General features: G+C 36.7%; 1 protein-coding gene across 7 annotated transcripts in view; it reads right to left on the bottom strand.

Annotated features, from left to right (window-relative positions):
* The window catches only part of TENM3 (teneurin transmembrane protein 3), a gene marked incomplete at its 5' end in the record, with an annotated part of 317,770 nt that overhangs the window by 293,089 nt on the left and 8,753 nt on the right, over positions 1-15,928 (bottom strand). For 5 of the 7 annotated variants that reach the window (XM_082316366.1, XM_082316360.1, XM_082316361.1 and 2 more), the window contains one exon: positions 9,540-9,818. The exons of the other annotated variants lie outside the window; for them this stretch is intronic. In XM_082316366.1, the coding sequence (XP_082172492.1) occupies positions 9,540-9,818 (279 nt within the window). The remainder of the gene's footprint in view (positions 1-9,539; positions 9,819-15,928) is intronic. 7 annotated transcript variants of the gene reach the window in all.

The following is a 15,928-nucleotide window of genomic DNA, read 5'->3' as shown; positions in this document are numbered from 1 at the left end:
CTGCTATTTTTCTACAAACTGCACAAGTGACCAATACAGTTTGGCTCAGTGAAACTCACTACAAAAAGAAATTCAAGTTTTGTACAGAGACAAAGCAACCCAAATTCTTTAGACTGTCTGCCACAGGTGCAGACTGAGACTCCATAGCATTAGTCATCAGCAATTATACAAGACATTTTATTTATAACTATAAAGCAGTTTACAGAAGCATTACATTTATAAAAACCCAGTGATTGGGGGGGGGGAAAAAATCCATCTCCTTCTCCAGCATACAGTAGGTCAGTGGCAGTGTGTAACACCAGACTAACTTTACTTTGCCTATGATCATGACTGCACACAGATTCGCTATGGAAATGCTTTAAATTTTCTACGTCTTTTGAAGAAGAAGAAACCCGTCTTTAACCCTGTATGTTTAATCTGTAAGAAAACTATGTGTATAAGCGGTGAAAATAAAACTGTTTAAGAAAAGGTCTTGTAAGGATAGCCATATATATATACACACATAGCCACATACACACATTTATGCATCTATTTTACCACAAAAGACAAAAAGCAATCATAATGTAGTCAACCAGAGAAATCAGCCTGTTGTCAGTCTTTACTCTGTCATGGCCTGGCAATCTGGAACAAGGGTATCCCAGGTCAGTTGCTTCTTTTTCTGCTGCGAATACTGCACCAGAGGTGGAAACGCTCACATTTTGTCTCAGACGTACCTAGTCAGCAGACACAGTACCCCAGGGAGGGATTCGTCAGCAGCAGCACAGACCTGGCACAGCAGCTGCACAGAACCTTCAAACTCCAAGAAAAACTGTTATCTATTATGGACGCTCTTATAGAAGATATGAGAGATATGCCAATTAACCACTTGCATATTCATGATTTAATCCATAATTAATTTACATCGTTTCCTCCCATCTTTCCTAACTTGATACTGTGGGATCACAATTGTGAAATTTAAAAAAAAAAAAAAAAAAAAAAAAAATCAAAGTAAGATATTGATAAGTATTTTGCAAATTCCCATGTACTAGGTAGAAACCTGGACTAACCCACAATGATCACAGCAGGCATCAAAGGCCCTTCCACTGAAAGGTTTCTAATGCGGTGTGAAAAAAAAAAAATATTATTCTCCTTGGTTTCATTGTGCAAAACCCACACTTCTCTACAACATACAAGTGAAAGCAACAGATAACTAAAGACAAAACTTATATAATATAGGAAGAAAATGGTATACTGAATGAGACGGGGTTGAATAAAATGCAAAACCACAGCTTCTTAACAAGCATTTCTTTTCCTGAGATTTGAGACCTCATCTTCTTCCCACCTTAAATCAAGAAAAAAAAAAAGCTTAAATTGTACCAACAGATCAGGCAGCACATTATATAGACCAAAAAAAGTTCTGATCGTTCAATGCGCATATTGTTTTAATAATTGTAAAGGGAATTAATTTTCAAATTTGACATGAAACTTAATTTCAAACTGAATTCTCATCTGAATCCAAGAAATAGAACTTTTTATCCAGAAAGCATCAAAATAAGTCTTTACATGGGTTTAATAAGAGTTAGTTTTAAAGAACTGCTTATTCTGAAAGTCTTTGCAGCTTTTTGTAAAAAACAAAACAAAACAAAAACTTGACAAATTTTCTCCAGCTGTTATTTGATCAGCATACAAAGGCTATCACCTATAATTATTACTGATACTCCGGCAATCGCACAGCCTATATTTACTTTAAAGACATGTTTAATTATACAAGTAAATGCAACTAAAATCCTATTTCAAATCAAAATTAGTGAAGCTTAAAAAACACCTTTAACACAACTGAATATGAATAAGCCTATTCTTTACATAGAACTAGTATTATTTAGACTTTATCTCTACCATTAATTTGTTTTTTGTCTAATGAATATATAAATGTATGTGTATATATGTACACACACACCCCCCCCCCAACTATACAGGAAGTGAAGGAAGTGGTGGCTGAGAACTTGCTTTCAAATGACAACAAACCAAATAATCTCACAGCTCTGACAGATATTTTTTTTCTCCTTTTTATTCCAGTGATAATTACGTCAATAAACCTGATTCAGCAAATCTGTTGCTCTCTAATTCATTAATTAAAACAATTTACTGCTACCACTGTGATTTTTCAAGGACATCAAAACCACATTCCAAATCAAAACAGCAGAGATCATCAGTTTATAGATGTGCAAAGCATGCTTTGCTTTCATGGCAACCTCATAATTAAAACACAGCTTAAATGAAAAAGAGCTGTTTTCTTTAAGATTTCCTTGCACAAGCACGTCCGAAGAACACATTTTGTTTAGGGAGATTGAACAGCAATATTTTTATATCAAACCTAACATGGGGAGGGGAGGGGGGGAATCTATGAAAAGTTAACCATTTCCAATTAGAAGCAAAAACATGATATAAATAATATTATAGCAAATTGCAAAACAACATTTTTATAGACTTAATTTTCTCAACACACTTCCTGCTCATTAATTTTTGGGTTGAATAACACAATTGACTCACAGAAAACAAAACCAGAAAGGAAGTGAAGAATTTCTTTTGTCCATCCTCTCCCAGAAATCAGGACCGACAGGAACTACACCAACATTTTTAGAATTGTTTTGGAAAATATGTTAAATGATGAAATATTTGCATGTTCCCCAGCAATCTGTTTCACCAAGTTATCCTTGGAATGCCATTGTCTGAGCTAACTTCTACTTCTTGCTATTTGCATTGTTTGCTTCTGGTGCTATTTGCCATAAGTGGCCTGTATAACAGCAGCAACATCTAGACGGAACATGCTATGCACAACAGTTGCCCAGAAATGACGTGGAATCTCTCTTCTTGTAATTTTCAAAACTCAACTGAACAAGGCCTTGAGCAACCTCATCTAAATTAATGTTAGCCCAGCTCTAAGCAGATGGTTGAACCACATGACCTCAAAAGGTCCCTTCTAACCTGAATTATTCTATGATTTTCTAAAGGACTGTGATTCAGCCACTTGTCTTTCTCACATTTGGGAAATTTGATTATTCTCACTTAAACGTAGGTCTTTGCACTTGTATTCACTGAACTGCACTTTTTCATGTGGAATTATTTCTCCAGCATTCATCCTGTCCTACAAAGCGTACGTGATTCTTTCCAGGTTACAACGTTCCATCTGCATTATCCAAGTCATTAAGAAAATCTTGACATACTATGTGGAATACTATTTAATTCAACTTGCCAGTTCATGAAATACTGATAATCATTCTTTAAGGATTTTTCCAGTAAGTTGTACATTTATCTTGCAATAGTGAACCTAGACCCCGTGTCTCTATTTATAAGTACGTCAGGAGTGAAGCAGCATGAGAAGCCTTACTAATATCAAAATACCTATTACTAGTAGTATCTGCTCCTTTTTCCTTATTGCGGAGTGGCTTACACTATCACAGAAGGCAATCAGTATAGCTTGACAAGACGCATTTAGTACAAACACATGCTTATTGTTCTAAAGTGTAAACTTTTTACATTTTTTTTTTTCTAGGATGTTTCCTGTCTAACTGATCAGGCAGGTTCCTCCTCTTCCTCTTTGCCCCTTCTGTAGTTGTCCTGTTTGTTTGGTTTTGCCTTCCAGAAGCATATCCATCCTCAATGATTTCTCAGACATGAGTCATAAAAAGGCCAGAGGCTGTAGACACTCTATACATGCAGGACAAATTTTATTTACCTAAGTAACCTCTAATCCTTTATATGATAGTATAAATGTTAGCTCTGTAATCAGTTACTCAGGTAGCAAACGCTGAAACAAAAACAACCAGAAGAAAACATATAAGCAATATATTACCAGTCTTCTTTCACTGTTAAGTAATAAATCAACTCCCTCTTTTCCCTTTTCTTAGCATTCAGGTTTCTGTACAACTCTTCACTTTTTTGCTTATTATGTCTCAATTTTGTTTGTAAAGCTCCTCACAAATTTGACCTTCCTTCCATTTTCTGCATGGTTCTTTCTCGAAATTCAGATCTCTGGAGAAATCCTGAGCTATGACAGTTGGTCTGTGAACACCTCTTTCACCACTCCTTAACATTAGAAGGATTTATAAGCTTAACAACCAAGAGTGAATTCTCTGAAATTTTCTTCTTAGATTTGTTTTTCCTTGCAGACCCCAATTCTAATTTTATTGCTGTCAGCTGTTGTTAAGCCTACAGTTCCTGTCCATCAGAAGATTTGGTTAAGTGTTTCCAAAGAGCCCCATCCTCTGGCCTGATGTTCTGTACCAGACTCCCATCACGAAAGCATCATTAAGATGGCCCTTTGGAACCTCATACCTTTCCTCAACAGCAAGTTCAGTGACACTCAAACCTCTGAAATCCAGGAGATCCCAAAAAGTTACTGGAAAGAGCTCAGCCCAGCTGTTCCCTCTTTGGCTACCACTAGCCAAAGGAATTTTGAACATGATTTTCAATTGCATTAACAGTGAACATTAGGAAGATTTACTGAAATATATCCACAGAACTACAGTCATAATATAACAGAATCTGAAAATTGGCATAACTACAGAAAACTTGTGATAATATTGCAAAAAACCAGGGACGACTACTTTTGTATATGGATTTCTGTTCCATGTGTCTATAACCAAAGAAAAATTTGTATGCCTGTTCAGATATTAAATATTATTTCAGAGCTGACTTCTGTCAACAATAAAACAGACTGATTTCCTGGTCATGAAACTTCTTAGCAGCAAAGCAGGATTTAAGAGATATTGGCATGCTTAATGAGGCGTAGATAATTGCTAGATGGAATACTGTGGGAAAGAGTGAAGAAGCTGTAAATGGTGGTACGCAGTAAGATGAATATTAATTCATCAGCTATGTGGCTGGTTTTGATCAGTAGGCTCAACATTTGGCTAGCAGGTGCCAAGCAGCTCCTACTCAATAGAATTCATCTAAGTCAAGTTTTGCCTTAGCATAAAGAAGGATGTTAAACAGGTGAAAATGTGTGACACTACTTCCTGAATGATATGCATTATTTAAGAATGCAGACTTCAAGTATACGTTATAGATGAACTGGGTTAGAGAGGACAGATTTAAAATGTCTTGACAAGTATCTTACCAATGTATTTCTTGGTTTTCAGATATCTGAATGCCAGTAAATTCACCATTCTGGAAGGACAAGACAGTATTAGGTTCACAAGAATGCTGTCTTCAGAAACTGGCTAAGTTGGAGAGGAAGCAAGGAGGTGCCCATGCAGCTAATAAACTGGTATCTTCTCTTTACAGAAATCCTCAGCAATGAACATTCTCCCAGCAATATCTACTTTTCTGTATCTGTGAAAAATGGGTCCAAGTTTCAAATAATTTACTTAAGTAATTCAGAACTGCCTGAGGCCATGCTCTCATACTCCTCTCTCCCTTCTCTTTATTTTGCTACATCCTGACCTCCTCTGGTCTTCTAACAAACCCCCATCAGGGCAAAACTTTCAGTAAATAAGAAAATAAAACCCCACATTCTCGTGCCATCAGAACTATTTTCTGTACGCCCAGCTAGTCTTTGTGGCTCTGGGCAGAATCAACTATGTGGCATGCATTTATCCAGAGCGCCCAACTCTTTTTCAGAAGCACTGTCAATACTGCTTCCAAAGGGACAGGCGGTGACATGGACTTGCTTAAGTCTTAAATGAGTGATTTTCCAGTCACAATCATTGCCACAGCCTGAGTTTCAGTCTGGCACAAAAAGTGCATACAAAACAGGTCATGTAACTTTACAATAAATAAAGAAATAACTCCATAAGGAGCTGGACTTTAGCTCAATTAACTTTCATGTTTTGCTTATTAGCTTTCTGATGTCTCATGAAGTCAGGGATTGCAGTTTAAGGGATTTAAAAATAAATTAAATAAATAAGTGGATTCTAAGATACCTGAAAATATATTGACCCTTTGAGCAAAGGGGCCATTTGAAGCCTAACTGTAACTTCTAGCTTATACTCTGCTGGAATATTTATCAAGTTTAAAAGACAAGCTTTAGTAGTCTTAGAGCAGCTTAACAACATAAAGTTACTGGCAAGCATGTAAAAGATGGACTGCTTGTATTTCAAAGCCACAGCTCCTAGAACAATTACTAACATAAATTTCTTGATGCAGCATTTATGAAATAACTTGCAATGAGAATGAAGAAGAAAGCCTGAAGAAGCACATGCGTGCTCAGTGTGTTCCGACTGATACATCATACTGTACGTGACACTGGTAGGCTGCCCAGATTAACAGATGCAGGTCCTCCTTCAGGGAGGCTGACATGACAAATCTCTCGGAACATGATGCCAAGACTCATATATGGAACTTGAATCAGCTCAAAGAAAAATATTTCTCTTCAGAATGATTTACTGAGCAGTAACCTAGGACTTTGATGTGAGAATACATCTATAAACCCTATGTTTGGAAAACAGTTCTGATGTTCTAAAAAAAAAAAAAAATCTCTGCTGGTATTCATAGTATGTTAATAGTATATTTAAAATTTTGCAGCGTAATCATGTGCAATATTATTTGTTTAAAGAAACTTCTAATCCTGCCAATATTATTCACAAATTTAGGTTGCTTTTGTAGGATCTTAGAAACATAATGTCGAGACCTCGACAAATAAAAGTTAATATTTTCAACAAACTACTTCCACTTATTCATTGTAATTATGCAAACAGAGCCTCGAGTTTTGCCTTCCTAAGGGATATGCAATCCACAACTATTTCAGAAGAGCAAATACACACAACGGTTACAAGGAAGGAAAGGAAATCATGTTTTGAAGCCAAGCTTTTCTTGCCTAACTGGCGAGACAGAAAACCCCACGTACATTCAACAAATGGTTAATCCTGAGTCCATAAACCTGTAGGATAAGTCACAGTTCTCATCATTGTGAATAGTCCCATTAATTCCATCAGGTCTGCTTATGGTAATGGACTATTTAAACAGTGAATAGTTTTACTGGGTGAACAGTAGGATTGCTCAAGAACTGAGGCCTTCAGGTGAGGGAAGTATGATCTGATGTTGTGTTTTGCTCATCATAACCTGTTGCTCCTTATCTACCTTAGAGGTAAACATGCTGCATAGAAATGCATTTACCTGTAAAAGAGTTCCATGAAAATTGAGTCAGGAAGCTTTCACATACAGCAAAGGGGGACACACTATAGAGGACTCGTCATAACTCTAACTTTGGTTTCAAAGCCTTATCAGATTTGTCAGATTTTAACAGTATACTGGCACAGCTATTAACTTCAGGCCATAAATTAACAAAACTCACACCTGCAGTTTGGTCCTTTGATTAGAGCACCTGTGCCTGCCAAGACAATATGGCTTCCCTGGCTTTAAATTATATTTTCTATTCTCCTGTGAGCATTTAACATCCTGAGTTCTAACTACGTGTATAAAATCGTTTCTCAGCCAAATCTTCCATGTTCAGTGGAAACAAAAATACAGAGAAAAATACCAAAGAAGATTAAGCTTTTCACCACTTCTGTAATGTTTCCACTGAAATGGCGACCCGTGACATGGTCCGAGTTATATATATTTCATAACCCTAGGGGACTCTCAAGCCATCAAAATTTCATTAGCCTCACAGCAGCCCCAGTACCTTCTTAAGTTGGACTGCTGGCCTTCCTATCAATAAATAAATCAACTGTAATCCTTTTTAGTGACTAAACTCTTCTTTGAAGTTGTATCAAACATCAGACATTCCTTGCATAATTTTAACCAGTGCAGAAGAATGTCTTTTCTAACATATTCACAGTCTTCTCACACATGAAAAAAAATAAAATAAAACTCTAAGTCTAAAGTCATGGTGGAAATTTTGGCATATTGTAATCAGGTGTTTTGCTTTTTTTAAAAATTGTAAATATGAAGTTTATGAAAAAGTATACCAAACCTAGTATAATTCTGAAGCTGTCACCTCTTCGGTAACATAAAGATACGATTATCTAAGGAAATTGTGTGTGTGCATGTGTGTATATATAAATATGTATTTTCAAGATCATTAACCTAGGGTTTTACAAAAGACTCAAGAGAGTGTTTCTGCATAGACCTTTCAAAAGGAAAACCACAGGACTGCTCAACAATGTATTCTAGATTGCTTTGCAGCTGAAATATGGAGTCATCCAACAGAAACTCCACTGCCAAAAGGAGGTAGGCAAGTACTCCTGTTCTCCTCTTTCAAAACTTGCCTCCGACTCAAAACGAATTTTCCAAGCATGAAACAAGACACCTGCGAACACCGAGAGCTGTCTCCTCAGGTACCACGCAGCATTAAGTCCAACACAAAAGGGAGGATCCCATCTCAGACACCCATCTTGCACAGGCATCTTCAGTTAGAACCAGCCTCCAGAGGAAAGGCAACAAGTATGAATAATACCAAAATACAGCTTTGGTTTTGTCTTCTCAAACTGAAGTGAAAATAATAAATAGGTAGGACTAAACACTATTGCTTGTAGTTTAAAATAAAACTGCATTTTTTTTTAAAAAGGATTACCATACATACACACCTACATTGCTGTTTCCCACAATCTGTTACAGCTATTGCCAGAGGATAGAAATAAAATTGCTCTGACTTTTGTACAGCTGAGCAGACAGGTTTAATAAATTAATAAAATGACGTGTAGACATGCAGGCAATAGCCATCACTCTAATTTTCATTTTTACTCGTTTTTCTTTATTCCTCTTCTGAATTTGTCATATAGAAAGTCATGAAGTTAATAGAACAATCATTTTAATTCTAGTAAAGCTGAAAATCTTCTGCAAATAAAAAGAAGTTAAAGATAAAATGTCTTCTAAGATTTGTGCATTTAGCATTTAACACCACATTAGGTTCTGTTCATAACCTCAAGTGGAGGTAAAAAAAGATCTGAAAAGCTTTAAAAATGAATCAGTCAATTGTATTAACCTCCTTTCATTTAAACACTAAGCCTTAATATATAATGGTCATACCCCACATCCTACAAAGCTGCTGTTTAGATTTTTTTTGCAGATTTTAATTGCACGGTAATCCAGTCCCCCAGGCACATCAAAGGCCACATGTCCCTCTTCACCACAATTCCAATTGCTCTCATCAACTAGGAAGTTTAAAGCACAATCAAATTTGTTTTCCAATCATATGAGCCCTGTTAATAAGCTATTCTTTGCGTTCATTCATCCATTCTAAGATTCTGCAACTTCTCCAAGATTTCTTGAAGAAGAGTTTACAATGAAACCTTTTATTGCAAGCAGGCCTTGGGGATCAACTTTATCACCACTTACTTAGCTGTTCCCCAAAGGGCAACAGGTGACATGGCCTGAAATAAAACAGAGCTAATCTTTTTTGTGATTAAACGCTTTCAAAATTACAGCTAAAACATCACATCCAAAGCTTGCATTAGTTAGGACTGATACTGAATATTGACTTTCCTGGGAGGAGGAGAAAAAAAATAAATAGGTAAATAATTCAAGGCCATTCCTTTAATGATTTAAAATTATCGAGTGTCAACCAAAACAGCAAATAAAACATTGATTTATATACGGGCATATGCGTAAGAACTTACCATTTTCACTGTCGGACTTGTTTTCGTGTTCGGTATCAGTCAGAGTGAGGGCTGAGTTGGAACGGCTCGACAGACAGGAACTGCGCCCCGATTTGACCCCCCTGCCCCAAAGTCTCATGGCATGCTCTGGAGACATCACTCCTTCATTTTCAGTATCAGCATCTGACCCTGCACTGATAGAGTAACCTCTGTGGGGGAGCCCCATTTCCGCACAAAATGCCAGTCCTCGACGAGTTGCTGGTTCACAAACTCCTAACTGCCTTAGGGTAAAATTCTGTCCTGATTAGGGGAAAAAAAAGATAACAAAAGGTGAGAATTTTTTTTTTTTTTTTTAAAAAGAACCTAAAACTAAAAACTCTTCATGTGTATAATTGTCTCAGGTATCACACAAGGTGTTCTGTCAAAACTCCGTATGTATTACAATCAAGTGGATTCTTTTGTCTCCAGCTCTCTGCAGTGCCCCTTTTCAGTCATAGGACACCTTAGCACTGTTTTGTCAACTGCTTAAACACATCAGAAGTGTTCCTGGGTAGGAAAGAAACATAACAGAACCTGCAAGCTAAGAAAAGCCAATTCAGCACATGAAAGGATTAAAAATAAATGACAAACTTTTTTTTTTTTTTTCCCCTCCAGTTTTCAAAGCGTGAAAGCAGTAACAAGGTATTTGTCAGGATTAACTTTTTTTTTTTTGTCCTGGTTAGAGGGCAAAGCAACAGGCTATTTTCCCTGTACAGATGTCACCTAATGTGGCAATGGAAAAACTAAATAGGAACCAAACTCACTTGGTCTTTATTAGATTTCTCTGCCCTACTTCAATACACAAGTATAAACAAACAGGAACATGGCCATGCATTACCTGCAAGGACTACAGTGAAGTTGTTATTTTTCATGTCTCCGTATTTTGAGAAACATTTTAAGTTTTCACTGCTGAAGCAGAGTCTGTGCATTTTAAACAGACTTTTAGCCTCTGTTTTGGGGCAGAGCAAGAGACATAAGTGAATCCCAAATGATTGTATTAATAAATTAGATGCAATAAACTCATGACACTTCAATAACTTAAAGTGTCTAAATTATGTGACACTCAAAAATGACTGCCTTTTTAATTGCTGTGTCTTCATCCTACTTTTATGTCTGTAGATTTAAGACATTTTATGGTATACAGACACTTGGCAAGCTCATTTGCATGCCTATACCCATAATGCTTTTCCACCCTAGCCCACAGTTATTTCATAGCTCTGGGAACAAATTAGAACACACATTCAATTTTTGGATCTGACAGGCATCCTAATTTCTCCAAAATTAGTTATTTAACATAAAACTACATAAGATAATTAAAGCTTATAATATAAGAACAGAATCCCATCAATCAGAAAGTAATAGAATTGCAGAAGTGTGAATACAGAAGTGCAAATAATTCCTGAAGTATTAAGAGTTAATGCCCTGGCCACTGACTTGTTTTAAGTGAGCCAGTTAATTATTTTATTGCAGCGGTCATATGAAGTTGTTGCTGTAAGTTTCTTCGCAGTCAGAACCATAAATGAATTCTGACAATGACTGCCATAAATAATGAAAATCAGTTACTACAATTAGGTACAAATCGAACTGTATTTATTGAGCAACTGTGAATAAATATTTGAACGAAAATACAGGTGGGGAGGTAAATATAAAAGGAATAAGCATATCTCTGACTATGTTTAAACAATGGGAAAGGTACAAGAACGGGGAATTACCATGCACTGATAGTATCTTGCCGTTTTTTGAAGCTGTCATACCATGTGAATTTTCAGGTTTTGTGAGAGTTGAAACTAATAAGAGAAGCAAACAGGCCAAAAAAAACACCCAGTGGTAATAGGGTCAAAGCTGAAAGTAGTCAAGTGTATAAAACGCTTATTATTTTGCATTTTGGTAAATACAGGCTAAGGGTGACAGTCTAGAACACTGCTTTTGTGTGTTTGGTACATTACTATGTGAATCTACCTTTTCAAACAGTTCCCTAAAGTCAGAACCAAATACAGGAGAAGCCCATGTGCACGTGTGTGTCTATACAGGTGTACCTAACACACGCATGAAGTGGCCAAGGTGTATACACAGTTGCACATACAGCATCTTACTGGTTCTTTGGGAAGCAAAATGGAAAGGAAAGAGGTATTTTTGACCGAAGACAAGGTTACTTGAGTCAGTAACAAAACTGCTGTTGACTTCGACGCTACAAGTTGTTATGCCTACGGTCCCTGTAACCTCACAGTGCTGAGATCTGGAGGTAAGGAAGGATGTGGACAGACACAGACGCCACAAATAGACCAGCTGCAGCGGGCAAGCACCGCAACCTGCAGCTCCTCGGCCAGCCTGCACCACACAGCCCTGTGCTCCCCCCACTGAGAAAAGGACCTCTTTGCACTCAGAGAATCACTCAGGGAGATGTCTGTGCAGACACATCAATTTGAAGAGACTATTCCCCCCCCCACACTTTTTTTTCCTCTTAAGCAAACTATTATTTTTAAGAGAAACTACTTCAGGCATTATATAACAACATCCTCCACAATCACCTTCTAGGAGACTCGGTCTCAGGCACAACATACCACCTACCATCTATTAATGGATTTCATCTTTAAGTTTACAACAGCCTACCTCCATGTAAAATATTTTCCTTTTTCCCCCTCTTATGAACAGTAAGAAAACCAAAATGGCGCATCACAGGGCCAAAACAGAAAAGGGGTGCAGGTTTGTGTATTGCTCTCTTATCGCATTCAGTATATTAGAGCTTTTCACTACACTGAGAAGTTTTACAGTATAGCCCAGAAATGTTGTAACAGCTTTAGAAACATCAGGCTAAATCATCTTCTGAATTAAAGCTTTCCTAAGAGCTTTACTAAGAGGATTGTACTCTGTGTAAGTTGCCTACACAAATGAAAAACAAACAAACAAACCCACAGAACTCAAACCAAAAAGTTGACATGGAAAAATATGTATTTGTGTAGGAATTTATATCCCAAAGGAAATCATACATACATGACACAAAAATTTTACATCATCTTAGATTCCTAAAGAATGAAAACAGGCAGTCTTCCAGGATGCAGGGGAAGCTGAACACGGCTGGGCCGCAGACCTAGTGGGCAGCAGAATAGTTGGGGGCTTTTGCCTGATAATGAACAAAACTACAAAATAAAAAAAAAAATTGAAAAGCAGGTTGTAGGAACTCAGTGAAAAGAAAAAAAAAAAAAAAAAAGAGTATGAAGAGAGGATGTTCTCCTTCTTGCGTTCTTAGAGTTTCTAATTAACCTTTCCAGAATAACTTCAATGTGAGGGATTTAATCATCAGTTTCTTACACTATACACACATTTGCAATTTCTCCCACTGACAATAAGTGCCTCAACAGTCCATAAAGACTTAAAAACAGCTTGGCAATTGTAATTAACTAATTCCTGAGAAGAAAATGTAGATACAGAATAAACAGATAGGCATAATGCTTTGTGGGTTTTTTTCCTTTCCTTTAAAAAAGTATGCAGTGTAATATAGAAAAAAATTAGACACAACGTTTCAAGGAGACCTGGGTCTGGAGACACCTTTGGGGGTTTTGAACTATTTGGGATGATGTATCACGAAGTTAGGTTTTAAAAACTGACAATAATGCTGTTTACTACCACTCTACCATTAGATACTGCATTTCTCTTGGCTAGGAATATCAATTTATGGGTAGTGTAAGAAATGCTGACACCCTCCATTTGTGCAGACAAGAACAAAATTAATGTAATAACTCTAAAATAACTTTCAGGAGCTCGTGCAGCAATCACTGTGAAAAACACAGCATTTGCCAACAGTAACCATACACATCTACCTATTATGTTAGGACCACTTTCTGTGTAAGCAACGATCCACGTACGATTGGTATACCTCCTTAACCACGTTAGTTAAATACATACAAAAAAGTATACCAACATAATTTTTATATATATATATATATACATATGTTTCTATATATAAAATTATTTTTTCTAAAAAGTATGTGTGTGTATATCTTTCTCTGCCAGAATCACACAGGTTACATTGTCTAGAAACGTAAATGATTTTTTTTTTTTTTTTACTTTAATCAAATACTGCATATAAGCAAGTTTGATGTATGCAGAAATTATGTATTATTTTACCAAGTCAGAAGTTAACAGCTGGAATTAAATGGAAACCTGCTGCACTTGTGCCACATTTGTTTCCCCAGCCTAAATTCGGGACGTTATTCAAAGACATCCACAATAACTTAAGCTTTGAATTGGAAACGTTATCTGTGGAAATGGGTTTTTGAAGAGGACTACTAAACAAAAGGCCCCATGGTTCTTCAGTTGTCCGTCCTTGCTCTAAGTTGAATCTATACTAAATATATACACAGAGATATTCTCTTAAAAACCATGAAAAGGGGAAAGAAACAAATAGAAGGAATGAACAAAAAATATCCAACAGAGAATTTGTCAGCATCTCCAGACATCAGCACTGTCCTTAGTAATTCATTAACTACTGATAAGTCGACAAGTCAGGTTTTAGCAACAATAGGCTATTTTGGAAAAGAGGGAAAGAAAACAAATCTGAAAAGCCTCCAAAGCATCTGCCTAGTTAGCATAAAAATACACCCACACCCCTACCTTTTAAACCAGAGGAATTATAGTTTGAGTGCCTTTGCTGACTTGGGTTTTGTCATAACAGGATAGACATAGTACCAAAAAGACAGAGGTGCCAAACCCATCCAAGTCCATACTCAAAATTCTGTTTAGTTTGGCTCTTGCTTATGTTTCTGATGAAGTTTCATGCCATGTCTGCTGTCTCTGCATCCTTTATTACTTGTCAGTCCCCTTTCTAATCTATTCTTCCTTTGTATCTTTTCCTCTGTCTGCCAATAACACCTTCATGCCATTCAAAAATCAAGTGCATTTTCCCTATAATCATTCTGTGACAACACATGACAAAAATACGTATCCTAAATTTAGAAAAATTGTGAAACAACTTAAGCTCTACAGATGGAAAACTATGATCATGGTCCTTAGAAGAACCAATCTTCTCCCTTACATTTCCTCCATTCCCTACTTAATCCTGATTATCTTCTCTTAATTAAAAGAAGTCTCATTTATTTAGAAAGCAAATCAGAAAAAAAATATTTTTCTCAGGTTTTTATTTTCTGTCTGCAGACTACTGCATACAAACATGTCCTCATAATACAATACTTATCATATAAGCTTATTGTATAAGCAGAACTGATGTCAAAGTGTTACTGCAAGGACCATGCTGTTTTCTGCTATTTTGATATGGGGAAAGTACGTATTTCCTTTTGTATCCATGTTTAGACACTATACAGCGACCATGTTTTTCCTGTTTGAAGCTCCTTACCCGAAGCTCGGTCTCAATACCTCTGAGCACTTTCTGTAGAGCAGAAGCCAGTACACAGCTGCACCACGTCTTTGACATGCTTCACCATTTCTGTACAACAGCTCAAGACTACTGACCTGATTCAACAGCACCTTGCCTTCCTAACTCATACACATGACAACCATGAAGGAATAGCTCTGTTAAATGCAAACTGGCTGGCCTGTTCACTTTACTAATTCCTGAAAAATACAGAGTTCAATTATGTGCTAGTCAAAGATGGAAAATGGAGCTTCTGTTTACATAAGAATAGGCAGCAAAACTGTCCCTTCTGTTCTCAGGGCACTAGCTAGTCACGACAGGACCACAGATGACATGGGGTAGATGTCATCTCCCTAGATGATCAAAGCAGAGCTGGACTGGTTTAGCAAGAATTCCATGCAATCCTACAGGATCTTAAATATCATCTACTTTCAAGTGTCAATTCTAGCTGGTTTCTTAAGGAAAAATATGTAACTTCTTTGTAAATAAAATACATATTTTTTTTTCCATTTACTGGGGCAAATACAGTGCAGCACACTTAGAGAGGTGGTTCTTTGTAAAGAAAGGTCTTGAGAGAAAGGATGTAGAATTGGAAGTAAATGTACAGTAGGATAACAGATTTGCTGGAAATGAAAGGACAAAGATTTTAAAAAAAGAAAATAGCAAAACAGAGGCCTTGGATGCTCTATAAAACTCTCATAAGAAGTGTACAAATGCTGTCTCCAGAAGTCAGAATGTTAGGTGGGTAGAATACAATTACACAAAAGAGAGAATGAGTAATAGATGTGATACCATCCATTCTGTCACACAAACTTCACAATATATTTACTAAAAAGGAGTTTTCAAAGCTGTACTTGCAGAGTTCTGTTTGCTAGGATGCAAGAAATCGCAGCGAAGACTGACAAGTAATGAGCTTTGCCTATGTTAACATTTTTTCTTTCTGATTTGGCATAGTATTTTGTTGTTATTACTTCAGCCTGATTTTCTCTTTTGTTTTTGTGAA

Source organism: Platalea leucorodia, assembly GCF_965183815.1.
Source record: "Platalea leucorodia genome assembly, chromosome: 6".
Lineage (NCBI taxonomy): Eukaryota > Metazoa > Chordata > Aves > Pelecaniformes > Threskiornithidae > Platalea > Platalea leucorodia.
This window is presented reverse-complemented; position numbering and strand designations above follow the sequence as displayed.